The sequence below is a fragment of the Coturnix japonica genome, chromosome 1, assembly GCF_054131305.1.
Source record: "Coturnix japonica strain WE chromosome 1, WE-NBRP24, whole genome shotgun sequence".
NCBI classification, from domain to species: domain Eukaryota; kingdom Metazoa; phylum Chordata; class Aves; order Galliformes; family Phasianidae; genus Coturnix; species Coturnix japonica.
The window spans coordinates 79,235,557-79,253,697 of NC_140663.1; the positions used below are offsets into that span (position 1 = coordinate 79,235,557).

The window sequence follows — 18,141 nt, forward strand, 5'->3', positions numbered from 1 at the left end:
TTCTGTTAACATTAATTTTATAAAATACCTTACAAGAACAGATAAAGAACTTGAGCTTACATAGTAACCAAAATTAAAAAAGAATGTAGAATAAAATATAAATTAATTGAACACATCACTAAGTTTGCCACATGTTAGACAAGTTTATAAAAGGCATTTTCAGATAAAATAGTTATTTGGAAGAAAAACCTTGAAAATGGAAATGACCAAAGTCCTTTTTCAAGAAATCATTCCTATATACACTAAATTCCAGGTCAGCAGGCAGTAACTGAATCTGCTTAGAATACACTATTTGTATCTGCTTCGAAATTTGTCAAGCTTTAAGACACAAATTTAAATGCTTTCAGGTCAGAGTGATCAGTGCAAAGTAAAGCTTCAAGCTGAAAACATGACAAATAAAACAGAAGAAACGATCCTGGTACAAAACTTTCTAAATTCACATTATGAAAAAAAAATCTGTGCCAGATGAACTCTTCGGATACTGAGTGTTAATTCAGCCAATTTGCTTGAAATGCAGTAACTTCACAAGGAGGAGATAAAAGGCGAGGCCTTACAGACATCAGAATGGTGGTCTAAAGCCTTCAATGACATTTATTTGGAAGAGATATTCCTGTAGCCTTAACCATTATAGAACACATTTCTAAACTTGGCCAACTTTGTTCATTCAAGCAGTCTCACTACTCAGGTTGGTTTAAAGCTATATACGTGCGTAACACTGCCAGACTTGAACCCTTAAGTCTTTAAAAAGGTAAAATTGTTTACATAATTACACTGTCGTCATATTAGTTAAGCCTATTAATTTCTGCAAGGTAAACATCAGCACTCTAGCAAAACAATTTCACTGTCTGACTTGATTGCCAACCAAAACAGGTTTGAAACAGTCTCCACTTTCAACAACTTAGAAGCATTAATGGCACGCTCATTCAAAGATTAAAGGAACCTTAAGAACCTTAATTCATCAGACAGTAATACCAGCCAGAGTGTCATCTGTACAAAGATGCTGTGCAAAAAATGAGAAGAATAGAGAGCTCTGCTTTACAATCTATAGACTCTCTCTTCTCTCATCTTTTTAAAGCTTTCTTTTGCTCACTGCCATCACTGCCAAACTGGCAGTTATGCTGGAACCATACAATAATTTCAGTTTAAAAAAAAAAAAAAATTAAAAAAGTACTGGTTTATGGTTTTTTGTTTTTTAATGACATGCATTATTTTGAATTTAGTTAGCAAAAATGCTACAGTGATGCTGTAAACAAAAGAAATGAACAACAGGGCTCAAGACAGCATAAAACTTTCCCCCAAAAGAGAGGAGAGAGAATTACTTGAATGAAAAGCTCAGAAGATAACTTCAAGCAAAACTTGCCATAAGCTGCAGGCAATCAGGGAACATTTAAAAGAAGTTGTAAATGCACCTTTTCTGTAACATAAATTCAAACATTATTTACTTTATATAGAAAAGATTCTAACTCTTTCCTGTGCTCTAATCCCCCTAATCATCTTTTATAATGGAAACAAAGCAGATTAACAATAGATACATAGTATGCTTTGTGATGCTGCATAATTTGTTTAGCAAGTTTCAAGAATACGGTCTTCGATGAATCGATGGACTTGGAAGCATCACAGCAATTTCCTCTGGGTGTTCCCATTTATTTTGGATCCTGAAATACAGACATTTTCTGCATTTAAGATTTTTAAAAACCAATGTATTGGCTGTTGAGATCTGATCCTGTAAGTGGTACAGCTTCTATAACTTGCTACAAGTGAAGGAGAAAACTGACAGCTGAAAGGAAACAATAAATATATGACTCAAACGCAGTTTAGCACAAAGTGAAAGCTGTCATATACTGGTCACATCCCAAAATGTGGAAAACACTCTAGCTACCATACAGTTTTATCTTTTTGACACTAACAGAGGAAGAGCAGGCTACCAATTTTCCTACAAAAACAGGAAAGCAGCAATTTTCTACTAGAAATATTTAGATTCTAAACTTTGAGTGAACTAGGAACACAGTTGTCACTTTCTCTTTTCTAATGTTAGAAAGATATTTAATTTAGCTTGCATCAACAGGGGCTTAAAAATAACACAAATCCTGTAGTATCACTAGCCATCAAAAGCAAAGAAACAATTCCAGCTAAGTAGCCGGGAAGTGAATGAATTAATTTAGGCATTAGAAACACACTTTAGTGTAATAAAGTGTATGGACGAGACTATTAAAATGCTTTCCAAAACATACTGCTACAGTAGCATTAGGAATCAACAGTGCACCAAGAATTTAAAGTTTCCAAGTTAATACAAACAAATTTCAAGCCACAATGAACCACAGGATAATCACTCCAAAGTTATTTTTGCAGAAGCTTGTACTGGAATTTACCCTGAATGCCATTAAACGTGATTCAAAATGATTCCTTCTTAGTCTGGCATGCCTCAGTATACATTGGTCATAGACAACAGGTATAATTAGTGTGTAATCAAAATGCAGCACTGTCATGTGTGTTTGAGCTTTTTTGAACATTTGCAATCAATTTTTTTAAAAAGCTTTTTACACGTCAGAACTCAGTGTCACTGCAAAAAGTGTTTTTGTTTTGGTTTGTTTTTTTCTGTTGGCTGGGATTTTTTTGTTGTTGTTGTTGTTCTTAACTGTAGAAGCTGTGGATAAAAGACCTTGAGAATTATAGGTCATGGAATTAATGTTAAACAGAAAGCTGTCCAACATTGTTGTCAAAATACCTTTTAAAAAGGCAGTTTGTAGACATATTTTACATTCAGATATTTCCTCTCTCGAAAGCAAAGGAATCTCATAAGAAAAAAAAAAATCAGTAGTGAAGGCCACATACTTTTGCATTTGCTGAGCTGAAATGCAAAAACAATTAAAGCATCTCGTAAGAGAAAAAAAACAAACGAAAAAAAAAGCAAACAGAATTTGTAGAAAGTGATGATTTAGTTGATGGGGTGGTCAGCATGGAAACTGTTGGGAATGCTACAGCAGAACTGACCAAAAGTACAAGGGGACATGAATGGGAACATAGTACAGGCATCAACTAGAAAACTGTAACATATCAACTTGTAAACAAGAAAAAGCATTTCACAGATTAAAAGTTCTAGGGAAGTAAACTTTAAATTATTTTGTCAGTTCAACCCTGATTTAAAAAAGTATGGCTAGCAAAAATACATAAGCCTCAGCATATTTATAAGTCTTGATCAGAGCAGCCATGAGCACGGCTGGAAACAGAGTCTCCTGCTAAAGATGAAAGAAAAAATATTCTCTTCTTTCTCTCATTCCCCAGTCCACACATGTATATGTAGAATTCACATGCTCCAGAAAATCTTCACGCTGCTATAGATTGAGACGAGGGGAGACTGGTGGAGGAAAACAGACAAACTCTCTTAAAATACTGCGAGCCACGTCAATGTTATTCTGGGCAATTTCAAGTGCCCTCTTGACTTCTTCAAAGGAATAGCCTTCTCCCATGAGTTTTGCAATTTTTGCATCCACATTTTCCGTGGAACTGTCAGAATTGAATGCTTTCCTGTGGTGTATTTCTGGTGCAGTCCTCCGAGGAAGCGGTTTAGGGGGCCTGGCTGGTGCTTGTGAACCATCTGTTTCAAATAAATGAGATAGAAATCATTACAAAGTGGATTAAAAATTGTATTATACGTAGGCCGAGCTTTATGAAGCACTTTGCAAAGGGAAATTCCGAACAAATGTGAAGAGACACTTTAATTCACTGATATATCTCACTTTAAAATTTGGACAGAAGAATCCTCAGGAACACTTAGAATGGAAATAACATGGTAAGAATGTGCAAGTTACAATACAAATTATCCATGGCTGGAAGAAAAAGAAAGCACAACAAAACAGTAAAGATGGTGCAAACAGTCAGTGACAACTTTAAAGGCCATCTACTCTCAACCTATAGTTCAAGTAGTTTTTCTTAGTCTGTTTAAAAATAAAGAAACAAATTGATCACTATTTTATTCAGGTTGTTCAGTTGCACTGAGAGGAATCCAGCCGGACACGTGTTGTGAAGGAGAAAATTCCTTCACTTATATCTTGCACGTCCTTTTCAGTCAATTGCAGGTCATTTCATGCATACCAGTTTGCAAAAATACAAACAAGTAGATTTCCAAAAGTAAAAAGAAAAAAAAACAACAAAAAAAACCCCAACAACTAAAAAAACCCAAAAAGGTTAGTTCAATTAATCTCAGTGGTGAGAACTAAACATGACTCTTCCTCAGTCATCCTTAGAAAATCTCTCTTCTTTTTTTCTTTGCTTGTCTGCAGAAAGGTTACCTTCACAGCTAATGCTGGTGCTAAGAATCATGATGTACTGATGAAAAGAGCTAATATTCAAACTTCCTAATCTTCTGAGAGTCAGAGCTTCGTGCTCAAGTAAACTTGGTGCTTTACTGAAACCTCTTTATCCTCACTGATACCACAATAAGAAGCTTAAATACAAGCAGGCAAAGTGCAGAGAAGACTTTCAAGAGCTAAGTATTTAAAATAAAATAAAGAAGTCTTTAATCCTTCAAAAAGGGTTTTGAAATGATCCATCAACAGTGACTTTGATAGACACATTAGATGCATTTCTGACTGTGACACTTCCTGTTTACTTAGACTGACAGTAATGGCATTTTGCAGTGTTACGTGCCCCAGGGGGTTGTTTTTTTCCTTTTTACTGATGAAAGAATTTGATATTTCTTGTATTACTGTTACAATATGCTACTTATCATGACACTTGATAGAGAGAACTGTAATTCAGCAGGGTGCATTAAGCATTTCAGATAGATGAAAATAGCTGTTTATTGCGCATCTATCCAAAGTGTATTTTTCTCTCAGTTCTGTTTCCATACTTTCTGACGAGAGCATTCCCAGAAATTTAACTAAAGATCTTAATTTAAAGAAGATAAGCAAACAGTACCATTAGCAAGGTGATGTTACTTGCGTAAGAAATGGATGAGAGTAGTTTGATTAGAATTGAAATAAAAAGGTTGATGTTAATTTTGTTGCAATTGCATTGCCCATTTCCTGTGCACACAGTTATGACAACCTATAGGCAAGGATGGACGACTTATAATTGTTACGAAGTTTCATCTCTGAATAATCACCTTTGAAGATGTGAAGCATTATGTAAACACTAATAATTCCCACAAACACACCACAAGACAGATCCAAACCTACTATGTGGGAGATAAATGAAACTCACTGGATCAAGAAGTTAGCTATAGTTCAAAAGAGGTAGTTAATAACTAAACCTAAACCAAATCAGGAACAAGCTTAAATATCTAATTTCATCTGTTTTAGGAAATACAAGACTAACAGAAGAATATTCTTCATGTTTAAAATTACAATATATCATGTAAAAACAGTTTCTTTCACAGATATATTAAACTGTTCTGATATACAGAAGATTTTGTCATGAACTTCTTTATTTAGGATGCAAACATTTACTTCTGGGCTCCTAATATGTAAGTCAGATCCTTCTCTGTGCACATGCATGCACTAAATGAGGTAATTTTTGCTCTAACCAGCCTATTACAAACTTGAAACTAAAGTCATTTCTCATTTAAAGCCTTCACTTTGCTGGTGCTTCTTAAGAAACTTTTTAAAGTGATTGCACCATTTTGAAAGGTCATTTTTAATTCTGCCAGCAAATTTGCAATGTATGCATTTTATTCACACTCTAATGATATCCCTCTAAAGCACCGATACTTCAGCTCTTCTCTCTCTAACTAAATTTCCATTATGAGAAACATTTCTTTCAATATCTTCACATCCACATAAAATTTGAGCTGAAGCTGGGTATCACGTTGGATCCTGAGCTTACAGATACTAAGCCTAAGCTGCACATCCATCTGGACACTGAGATAGAGGTATTTAAGCAGGACTTCCCTTTCCATCCTCCCATCCTTTGATGTTTCAGCCACCATGGATGCCTAACTAAAAACTGAAACAGATTTCCTAATTGTATAATTCAATTAACAGTTTCCACTGCAAGAAGTCTCCCCCTACCACACTTCTGTAATGCAGTGTTAAGTTTAACCCTTTGGAAACTGACTAGTATAAAGGCTGAGACAGACTCATTTATTCAATGTCTAAAAGCCATGGAAAAAGTTGCAAGGTGTGAAGGCTCTGTAATACCGTGGGAGGAGAATATATATAATGATGCCAGCTGTCTCTGTTCCTCTCTGCTGTGAAATGACCCTTGCTGCTTCTCCAGCATGTTCCGTGGTCTTTCACCAACAGATGGAGAAGCACCAGGGATACAGTCAAACAGAGAAGATGATGGGTGCCAAGGGCTTGCTGGATAAGGACAAGGCCCTCTGTGCAGCTATGGCTTGGTATGCACAGGAACAAAGCACATCAAGGACACATCTATGCTAAGGAATGGGCAGAACAGGAAGAAAATGAGATAGGATTACCTGCATATATTGTTTCAGCAAGCTGTTAGGTGTGATCTTCATATTTTGCATTAGTACAACTAATGATTTTCATTGGGTTTCATGGAAATTCACCCTGAAATTATGTGTGACACACCTCCAATCACTGCCCGACTCCTAAATTTGAATATTTAATTGTAAAGGTATTTAAATTTGCATGCAAATGCTTTAATAAGGCCAGATGAGTGAACAGGCATATGCTATACTCAACTAGCCATTATATTCTTAACTAGCCATTTGAATCAATTTCTTACAGAATAGCTAAAGTCGTGTATACTAGAGGCCTAATTTTCTTCTACCTTTTCCATGCATAATTTGCTGTGCTTAAGTAAAATATCAATCAAAAAGAAAAGCAATCTCATTTCCTTTGCTTTTATTGTAATAATTTAAAATGATGTATTTAAGGTGTTAAAAAAATTATGCCTTTGGGATAGTTAGGTGCACAGCTGAAAACTACCTCTTGTTGTTCTATGCTAAAATCTAAATACATGGCTCAATTAGAATGACATTGTCACTACATGTTAACGAGTCAGTTAAATATCAGGACAGCAAACTTTCAGTCAAAATGAAGCACATAAGTCAAAGGACTCCCAGCGCTACACTAGGGAGCCAGTGGCTAAATTATAATTAGATTTTAGAGTAAAGTACATTTCCTTTCCAGCTAGTTCAAAGAGCCACCATACAAAAGGGCTGAAATGCAGAACTTCCTAAGTGAACTGATTAAATCAGAATAAATATGAAAACTAAAGTTTTAAGCAGAGTTACAATCTTTACACTGTACTTATATCATAGTGTAAGATGAATCAGTACACCTTGAAGTTCATCGGTTCCACTCTATGGAAGTACTATCACTGTAAAAAAAATCAAAACCTTCCAATTAAGAGTATGATACGATCTATCACATAGCTTTCATTTAATTGAAATTAAATAGAATATCTTGCTGTACGTCATACTGATTTAGAGTGGTATTTATAGCAAAGGTCAATGTGTTTAGATGTTTCAGAGGACGACTATGGGAAAAATAAATAGACAGAACAGTATGTGTTGAGTGACATCAAAGAGCTGCAAGAACTTAACTAGCAAGGATCTAGCAGTAATTTAGGTAAATTAAAGACTGTTCCACAAAAGAAGTGCAGGTATTAAAATTTTTAAAAGGTAGTCATAATTTGTGTTATAATTATAAAACCCTCATTAATCAGGCTAATATTGTAAGGCAAACAGACCTCCTCACAGGGTCACATATGAAATGTGTATTATCAAATAAGTGTTTTTAAAACAATAGGAAAAAACGAGTCATATAACTGTCATATTAATAATAGTATCCTCACCAAAATGATGCTGTTTTATTAAAGGCATCACACACGTTCTCAGATTTGGTACTCACAGAAGATTCTATAGCACTCTGTATGCTTAATCTCCCCAGTACTTTAGTGAGGAAATAGGTATTCTTTCCTATTCCCCAGAAGAGTAGAACTAAGAATTTGTAAGAAAGAGATATATAATTATCATTAAAAATTGTACATTTTTTCTACTTGTTACTGATGCAATTAAACACTCAAGACCATAAAGACTGAAAGACTACAGATGTCCTTCCTTTTCTCCATGCATTAGAAAATAGTTTCAACATACAATTCACTCTATCTGGAGAACAAGTATTGTTTAAGTTTAATGGTTCAGATAATCACCTTCCCCCCCACCCCTTGCTCCATACACACAGATAAAGAAAATAAAATTTGTCTACAAAGTGATGAAAGTACTTTGGAATACAAGCAACACTGATATTATATACATTTAAATTAATTTCAATATATATTCTGTTTACGTAGTATTTGTATTCTCCATAAACATTAAGGACAATGTTAATAGCAGAGGAATTAACTCCATTGTACCTATTTTGTAGCAAGACTGAATTTGAATTGGTTTTGGTTCTTGCAGATCCAATAAAAATTTTAAAATATAAATTTTTCCATGAACCTCAGACAGACATACTAGCAAAAAAAGATCAGAAATTATTAATACTGTAGAAAGTGAAACTACTTCTCTTTTGAAGAAGCAATAAAACAAAGCTGGAAGGGGCTTTTGGGCCCTAAGTAACTTCTGATCTCCAGTGTACTCAAAGACAGCAGAAATATCTTTGCATTTCTCAAAAATAACCAGAAACACCACAAATCATATTAGCATTCTGCTTGGCATAAAGTACTGCCATAGTAACATACATAACCTCAAAGAAACAGGTAACCAATTTTACCTATATACAGCAGAACTTTAATCTCTATAACCCAATGATGATTTTGTGCTTTTATAATGCAATACTTCTGCTGCTAGTTGTCTTATTTGACATTATGGATTGAAGTTACCTCCTCTTTCATGAGGCCATAGCCTTCTACAGAAATAGTTTTCTACCTTACCTGAAGAGGGAGGAAGCTGATCATAGTCTTGAGATGTTCTATTTGTTTTGACATTTTCTCCAGTTACTCTACGAACAGGTGGCAAGGGAACATGACCAGCTATTGGATCAAAATGAGGATCTGTAATAATAAAGAAATAGAGCATCTTAGAAGAATTAGAACAAGTATTGGTGATCAGGAAGGGCTGATACACAAACCTTAGTCTTAAAAGAGTCTCTTTTTAAAAAAGAAAAAAAGCCACAAATCTGGGCAGAGGTGTTCCCCAAATCATGATTGTATGCATTTATACACCCAACTTGCATAGAGGACACGTATCTGTGTTTTGAGGAGAACAGCACAGTAGAAATAGTGGTCTACCTTTGCACTATTGTTTTTCCATTGACATTCATGATGCACCTTCCAATTACTCAGCCCTGACACTCTGAGGACTTTGGCTGGTAAAATATAGAAGCTGCAAGACATGAAACAGCAAAATAAGAAGTATCCATGCTAGCTCAGCTGACACTTCAGTGCTTTGCAGTCCCACCATCTGCAGGGTCAGATTTACTTACTTGCACAGTGCCAGTTACTGGGTGAACATTACAGGGACTGCTGAAAGCTGTGAAGAGTTCTGCCTCCTGATTAGAGGAGCAGAATTTAAAGAATCAGAGAAAGGTATAGGCCTGGCATACTATGGCCCCCTTTAAAAATATTTATTTATTTTAATACTGTGAAGACTGCAGAACAAGCTTTTGACATTATTCTGGACCTAACTTCTGGTCTTCACTCAAAAATGTATGCAACATTTTTCTACTGTTGATGGTGAGATTATTATTCTAATCTCGCAGGCTCAGAAGAACAGCTATGTTATCACTCTGAAGACATCTATGGAAATCAGTCTTCAAAAATGCATCATATCATTTGCAATAGTTTATTTGGCACAATACAAAGTGTAAAATATGTCAATATGTCTTTAGAAGTACCATAAAAATAAAAAAAGAATTTAAAGTTCAATTCACAAAGGCACATATGCTCAAGTAGACATATGTATCTAAAAAGACTCATGCTGTTGTAAGACTGTATTCACTATGTAAAAATAAAGAATAAATGGCCATAAATGCATTCTCCTGATTTTTAATTAAAAAATAAATATTTTCTAAACACTATCAGTGATGCTTCTTCTGAGTATTAGGAAAAGATATTTAAAAACCCTGCATATACCGGGGAACTGTAGACAGATCAATAGAGTTTGCATGATGGAGGACTTTCTTGTTTCCCCCTCAGCATTCATATTAGAACTGAATGGTGCAGAGTGTATTTCAGATATATACAATATTTTCAGATATTGTGTCAGATTAAACAATTGAAGACTGAAATGCTAAAGATTACATTATTTTTATTTTGAAGCATTGAAGGTACTTTAGTTCCTGGTTCCGTATTTGTGATCAACCTTTACAACCTGCAGCGTGCTTAATCTTTTTACCTGGACGCACGCAGAAGCAGAGTTCCACATTATTAAGCATATACAGTTTTGGTGAACTACTCAGTGCTGAGATTTCAAGTGATGGCAAAATATATATACATGTACACAATGAAAACATTTCAAAGCAGATTATTTTGGTTCAACCTAAGTTGACACACTCAAATACCACAGATGACATTCACAAAGGTGAGAAAAACACCCTACAACCTATCAGTTTATTATGAATTTTGTATGTCATCTACATTCCTGCACTCCTATGACCCTATCAACTGAAACATTTAAATTTAAACCTCTTGATATAGCTTATCAAGAAGAGTTAGGAAAGAGGAAGGGATCTAATCACAAATGTTCTTGGAACGAATAAACAGAGACACCAGTATTCTTTGGAAGCTTCTACAAAGGGGAAAAAAGCCACTTGGTAGACATGCCCTGTAACTCATAAAATCCCCATTCTAACTTGTATTATCAGCAACAAATTTACACAACTTGATTAACCCAACAATCAAACGGTCATCAGCTCACACTAATGAATTCTAAATGTAACTTTCATGACTTTCATACGCAAAACACTGGACTAAAGACGTGACAGTGTCCTGTGGGAAAAGCTAGGTGAAAATTTCACTAATTATAAAAAAAAATATAAAACCACAGGGTCCTGCAGCTGTGTTCACAATTAATACAGTTCTGCTGCAAAATCTTACAGCAACAGTTCTAACAAAACAGGGCATTATTTTCTCATGTTTTCGATTTTTTTCCCAAGTAGCAACTTGGAAAAAAATAACCATACATGAATTATTAATGAACTATAAAAAACAATGGAATTGACAAGAGGATACCTCAGATCACAACAGAAAAATTGGTACTTTGGAAGTAATAATTCCTATGAGAAAAATACAATTTAACAAAATATCTTGCCTTGTATAAAAATATTGACTTTATCTTATTACTTTGTGATAATGAAAAGCTGACTTGTCTTATTCTTTGTTTTTTCAACTCCACCATTCAATAACAGTTAAAAAAAAAAAAAAACCAAAAAAACAAAGCAAAACTATTCCTTATATATCTGTATGTTGAGCTGAATACAAAACAGATTTCTGAAGCCTAATGACAACTCTACTGAATAACAGTTTAACTTCTGGAATAAATGAAATTAAATATATATTATTTTTTATATTCCTACCAGGATGAAGGAACAGTTCATGTCCTGAAGGAGGTCGACTTCCTGAGCCAGACGGTTTCGTGTGCTCAGTGATGCTGTGCCTAGCAGGTGGTGGTGGTGGTGGTAGTGAAGGAGGTGAGCTATCAAACGCATCGTCACCTGCATTTAGGAAAGACTTATTAGATGAACAAAACTTCATAAAGCATCATAGAATGGTTTGAAATTGATTTTTCTCTGGCTACTGTGTCCCTTGCTCCTGGGATTTGTCTAGCAGATCAGTGACTGCATTACTAAAGTTGTTAGCCTGACTCCTACTATGTAAAGTCCTCTTTTAAAACATGCTCAGTTTCTTTTCTTGGATGGAGACGGGGAGGAATGTCTTTTAAATGGTTCAACTGACTGTATTGTATGACTGTATTGTAATGAAAGTCTCATTGATTATCAGTGTAGAATAATAATAATGCTTCAGTGGCTAAGAAAATATACTTATATTCAAGTACCAATGCTGACTACATCCGATTATACCATATGTTATCTTTATCTTCTGTTCTAAAGCTCTGACCTAAGATACAAAGTCAATTTAGTATACTCGGCAAAATAACTCCCCTTACATTAATGTAATGCAGACAGGACCAGAGTTACCAAGCATTGTTCAAGAGGTTTTATTGGATGATGACACATACAGTATAGTCTAGCAATGAGAGAATTGAGTTTGTTGATGAAAGTAGATGTGATGTCAAGCTCAGTCTCAGTATGTAGGCAGAGTGGCCTCTTTAATATTATTGACCTCAAAATGTCTACCTCATTGGCACAAGACTAAGTCTGGACTAGGGAAGATAGCTTTATGTGACTGTAGCAGCAGTGAGTTTTGAACTGTCCTTTGACATTGGAAAAGCAATAGAAAAACTTATCAATGTAACTTAATTAAGTTTTCTTTCACTCAAATCCTATCACTCATCTTTTTAATATGATAAAATAAATGTAATTATTTAAGCTACAATCAGAAACCCTCCATGCGTTAAATTGCAATAATCCAAGTAAGTTTTCAATCTATTTTACACAAACCAGTTTTGTTTTTCTTTGCAGCTTGAATCCAGACTTAGTTTATCCATTCATCTGTCTTGCATGAGGGCTTACAGACAGATGCCACATTGGCAAGTATTGATGTACAGCTGTAATTTTTAGCCCATAGTTTGTTTGGTACTCTTAACATACTCAACATTTGTTGTTTTTCAGTAAACATGGCATTTGGTTAATCTAGGCTAAGTAAACCATTAAATGTAATCAGCAAAAAGTCTGCAACCTAAAGGGGGCACCAGAAGATCATAATCGGAGGGAGTCCTGTTGAGCAAAGAGCTGTGTTTGGGGTTGTCTCTGGTAGGAGGCCGTGCAGGTGGCAAAGGTACCGGAACAGTAGGTGCATCATAGACATCTCCTGAATGACACAATTACAAGAAGTGAGTGTTTTCTTGCTGTACCCCTGGAAAAGCACAGAGTAAGTTTTCTTGACGAAAGGTGAAATGTTAAAACGTACCTAACTCTGGATGTTTTGATTTCTTCACATCAGAAGTAGCACTGTGTGTTCCATTTGTTACTCCGGCACATTGACCATTCTCACAAACCCTGAAGACAGACATTAACAAGGAAGTAATATCAACCATTTAACCGAGTGTTAATTTCCAGAATTACAAAGTTATGAAAACAGCACTCCACTACACAGAAACAAATGAAAGATGAGAAACTGCATCAACTCTAAACTTCGTAGTTTTTATACTGAGCTTAGGTACTGGATAGCTCTCATTGAAAGTCCTTTGAAGAATTATATTGTTTTCTTGGCGGTATTCTGATATAGTTTAAGTAACGTACTCAAAGTACAGGAAGAATCATATCGAATTACTAATGTTAAATACAGTCCTTACTTCAGAAGTCGGATCACTGGTTTATTTACACATTTAATGTATACACTCAACACTGTTTTCCCCTTTCTAACTGTTAAACTTGTACTAGCTAAAACACTAAGAGGGCAAAAGGGAATTTTTGGCAACTATCTACATAGGAAAATGATTTTAAAGCAAACAAACAGAAAACAGTAACACACCACTGGCAGTAACGAATTTCAAGTAAAATCTTAGCCAACTGTTCAAAATGAAGAAATTAACAAGTCAAAGCAGTTCTGCAGACATCTATTTCTGTATAGAAAAACGGAGTCTCATTGACAGCTTTTACTAGAATCTTTTTTTTTTTTTTTTTTTTTTTTGGTAAATGTGAGTGTATCCAGTCTCTCAAATTTAAATAACAGTATCAAGTTAAATATAAAAATTCACTTAAGAGTTAATGATTAATGAAGCAAAGTACAAATAAATCTATAATCTCAACAGAAAAAAAAATAAAACAATCTATGGCAGTCTTTTTAGTTTTCATTTTTGGTAAAGCAACTGCTCAAAGACCGTGGGGAAATAACATGCAAAAAATGTCTTCCATAATATTAAATGTTGTTTAAATAAATGTCAAACAACTGGAAAACAACTCCTGCCATTGGAGCTGCTGATCCTGCATATTTGGAAAGAATCAGAAGGTTTCTCTAGAAAAAAACAGCATACTAAACAACTCCTTTTTAAAAATGGAAAAAAAAAAAAAACCCAACAAACTACACACTACATGTCATTATTATCACACATTGACAAATCTGCTACAGCTATATGAAGTTAGAATTTCACATCTTGGGTTTTTACCAGGATTGTCAAAATTGGTATAACTATCTCTTTCAGCCATACAGAACGCAGGGATGAATGAAGGTCTATAATCATTTAAAATACATCAACAGGCAAAAAGGAAGTGAAATTGTGTTTTGTGATCCCAAGAGTTATAACTCGGAGTAATGAAAAAAATGTAAGAATAATCACAAACTTAAAAAAAAAACAAACAGCCAAACAACAAACAAACAAAAAGAAAAAATAAAACTAATGGTAAGAAGCATTTTGTTATGAATTAATTTCTCCAGGAAAGTGGTAGAGGAAGTGTTGCTTCTCTCTAAAAAATTAGATTGGTTCAACCTTTCAAAAGCAGTGGAAGCAACACTTACTTTGACTCATCGGCATATATACTAAGTAATTAATAATCATTGCTACTTTAGATTGTGTTCTGCGTTTTCAATCAATTCATCAAAATAGGTAGGTAAGATAACCTGACACTGCTTAAAAAGTCTTCATGAAGAGACCAGTAAGGGAATCAAAATACAAATCATCCTGAAATACCTCTTTACATTGACAATAGACAGCACTGAGAGAACAGCAGCATATTAGTACTTATAAGCCAGCCTTTTCATAAAAAAATATTATTAGGAAAAGACAGTGATCAAAGAGGGAGTGACTAACATATCACTTTTCTTATTCTAGTCTCATTACCCTAGTGCTGAAATTCTTTCTTTCCATTTTTTATTGCTGAACTTGCCTATATGTATGTAGAAGGAGATCAGCTGTAACAAACCAGACAGTTAACGGACCTGCCAGAAAATTAGACCGTGAATCACCTCTTCTTATTCATCTTGTGCAATTTTTAGAATTGACAGATTTAGTAGCAAAAGAACAGGAAATCATGAGTGATATAATTTTAGAATTAAACGGAAGAATTGTTTGTGAATTTCAAAAAACTTGAAATAAATTCCATTGGCTCTTCTGTTTACTGAAATGGCCAAGCATTATCTACAGGCTGAGGATGCAATACTTAGGAAAAAGAGGTAAAAGAAGGTGACACTGAAAGCTGCTAAACATATAAGACAATTAGGGAAAAACAAAGCATTAGTGCTTTTTTTGAATTATTTTTGAATATTTTCATTGATTCATTGAATATTTTGAATAATACTTCAAAGTTAAGATTTAAGTTATACATCCTGAGATTTTTTTAAAAGTGTAGATGTAAAGGCTTTTTTTTTTTTTTTCTTTTTTCCCCCAAGTTCTTAAGCATATGAAGTAACTATAATCAAGGTTGTTGGGTAGGCATTTAAGTACTCAAGATCATAAAGTTAAGACAATGGTGTAACATTCACATCCATGCAATGATGGTTGTATCACCACTTCAACAATTCTGTTTCTCAAAATTTTTAACTTGCATGCAAGGAGTCATCTTTTATTCATGTTATAAATGGCCAACCGAAAAGGTCTAAAAAATTTTAAGTGGCTTATTCTGTGATGAGAGATATTTTGAGCTTTACTGATAGTGGGTTCTTTAAATCGTAATATGACAGAGAAAAAAAGGCAATATGTCACTGCATTCTTTACCAGCAGAAAAGCCTGGACTTTGTAGATGAATAACTGGTTTCAGTATCATATTTTTGACCTAAAGGATGAATAAGGAATTGGCCCTTTTTTCTCCCAAGACTTATTCTCTTCAATCCAGACTTTTAGATTTTCTTTATGATTCAAAGATCAAGAAGTTCACCACGAATGACATAGCCTTCAGATGTCATGTTCTTTGGCTCAAAATCTCCTTGCTATAGTCTATTAATAATTAATAAGTGTGAGAGTTTGGAGAGAATACTTTAGCATATGTTTAAAGCAAAATAGTCTTATTCCATGTATGTAACAAAAAAAGTTATCTTCCTGAGAAGTGTTATTTAAATGCAACAAATAATATCGTATCATCGAGATACAATAGAGCGAACTTCACAGGTATATGATTGTGGTGGTTAAATGAAACAGAAGCATAATTAACACAAGCATGAAAAGATAAAACATTTTAGACATCAAACAATCGTCACAGCAAATGTTTAATACAATTAAATTTTGGAAAAAGACAGACTTTGGTAAGTAAGTTGCTTGCAAGATTGCTAAACGATCTTACCGAGCAACAGGTTTTATATTATGACAATGAGGTGGTTGAGAGCCCAGTATTATAGAATGTGAAGAAGGAACTTTGTATTCATCATCATCATCTGTATGATCCCTTGATTTATCAGACAGAGAATTTGCTGAGGAAACAGGGCACCTATGGAGATGAGAAAAAAAGATCAGTTCTGCTTTAACTGTTGGATAATTGTCCTCAGTACAATGTAGAAGATACACTTCTTTAGCATAAACATCCTTAATATGTGCCAGCTACATGTAATGTTAAAAAAAAAAAAAAATACCATGTCAAACATGCTTAAAAGTTACTGCCTTTTCTGTTAGTGTGAATACTTAGAGAGGAAACAGGTTACTGGACCTTTTAAGCGTTAAACAGCTACTTTAAGCAAGCACAACACAACAGAAAATTACAAAGAATTAGTACTAGATATGCGCTTAGACGGCTTAAGCTGCTTGCACATATCAAAAGAATGAAACAGAAGTTAATTCAGGGCAAATAGTATTTAGCAGGGCACAGTAAGGCAGCTGAAATTCATGATTTCTATCTTGTTCCAGCCATTACATCACTGAACTCCCAAGTAGGTTTACAACCTCTATTTACGGGTACAAAAACAAAAATATAAGAAAAAAAAAAAAGTTTTATCTGGAGAATACTGCAGGATATTAGTTTTATTTTACAGCTTAAGCTAAAGTTTAATTCCTTCTAGATGGTTTTGTGCTATAAACATAACAATGGGCAAAACTTTCATTTAGTGAGCACCATCTAGGGGAAGAGATTTTGCTAGACATTAACAAGTTCAGCATACCATTCACTTCATCAGACATAAAAAAAAACCTAGCCTAAGTAGCAATCAATATCACCTTCTTTTACATATATAGCCCCTTTGCTTATAGTGATTATACTGATACACTAAAATCAATAAGAAACTCACAAGCCATTTAAAATACACAAACTTACATTAAGGGTTTAATTTGACTTCTGTTTAACCATACATAAAAACCATAAACAGACATTCAGTCCTTAAACTAGCTGAACACTAAGTGCGTATCCTCAAAAATCATTGGCATATTAAATAACTAGTACCTTCATTCCTTACCAGAATCAATAGCTGGAGGACGTCAAAGGATGATGTGGAATGCATTCTTGGCCATTTTGATTTGTGGCCCCTGAGCTCAACTACATGCCGCATTACAAGACACATCTACTTAATATATCATTTTTAAGTACCATAGGAAAAATGAGACAGGAGTGGACAAAATTTCCTTTCTGATGGTCTTGTTAGTTCAATTTTATCATAAAGGTAAGAACTGAAGTGACAAGTCAAGCTCATCTCCTCATTTTTTTCCAACACTAACAGCATCTGATACACGCAATGCACATTTTCACATAGGAAAATCTTATGCCTTTCACAATTTATTTTAGATCATGTTAAATAACTTCAGAACATCTGAGTACTCTATGAACAAAAGTGAATAACTAACTGCTATGAAAACCAGTCACTAAATAAACGAACAAATGAGGGAGAAAAAATAAGAGGAGAGAAAGTAGGAGGCTGATACGCTGCTTTTGTTTTAATATATTCATAGTCTAGAGCTCCCTAGCCTCTCAGACACTGTTTCTTTCAATCAGTAATACACCTGTGACTTCACCAACAAACGTGTGGAAGATGGGAACTCAAGTTTTTTGCAAAAGCATTCCAGCTAAACACAAGGTGAAAGAAGATGCACAACACTGAACTCCAAACCACATATTGCAGTATGCAACCACCTTCTGTAGAGGGAGCAAAAGGTCTTCTGTAAATACAGCAGTGCAGTGTGAAATGCTTTTTCCATCT

At 34.5% G+C, this 18,141-nt stretch overlaps 1 protein-coding gene across 6 annotated transcripts in view; it reads right to left on the reverse strand.

Moving 5' to 3' along the window:
- The window catches only part of CBLB (Cbl proto-oncogene B), a 116,691-nt gene continuing 98,550 nt past the window's right edge, over nucleotides 1-18,141 (reverse strand). For 5 of the 6 annotated variants that reach the window (XM_015877632.3, XM_085546131.1, XM_085546135.1 and 2 more), the window contains 6 exons: nucleotides 16,305-16,448; nucleotides 13,000-13,088; nucleotides 12,769-12,900; nucleotides 11,487-11,624; nucleotides 8,845-8,964; nucleotides 1-3,595 (listed from right to left, as the gene is read on the reverse strand). In XM_015877632.3, coding sequence (XP_015733118.2) covers nucleotides 3,333-3,595; nucleotides 8,845-8,964; nucleotides 11,487-11,624; nucleotides 12,769-12,900; nucleotides 13,000-13,088; nucleotides 16,305-16,448 — 886 coding nt within the window. In that variant the 3' untranslated portion in view covers nucleotides 1-3,332. The remainder of the gene's footprint in view (nucleotides 3,596-8,844; nucleotides 8,965-11,486; nucleotides 11,625-12,768; nucleotides 12,901-12,999; nucleotides 13,089-16,304; nucleotides 16,449-18,141) is intronic. The other variant, XM_085546118.1, reaches the window with a different exon arrangement.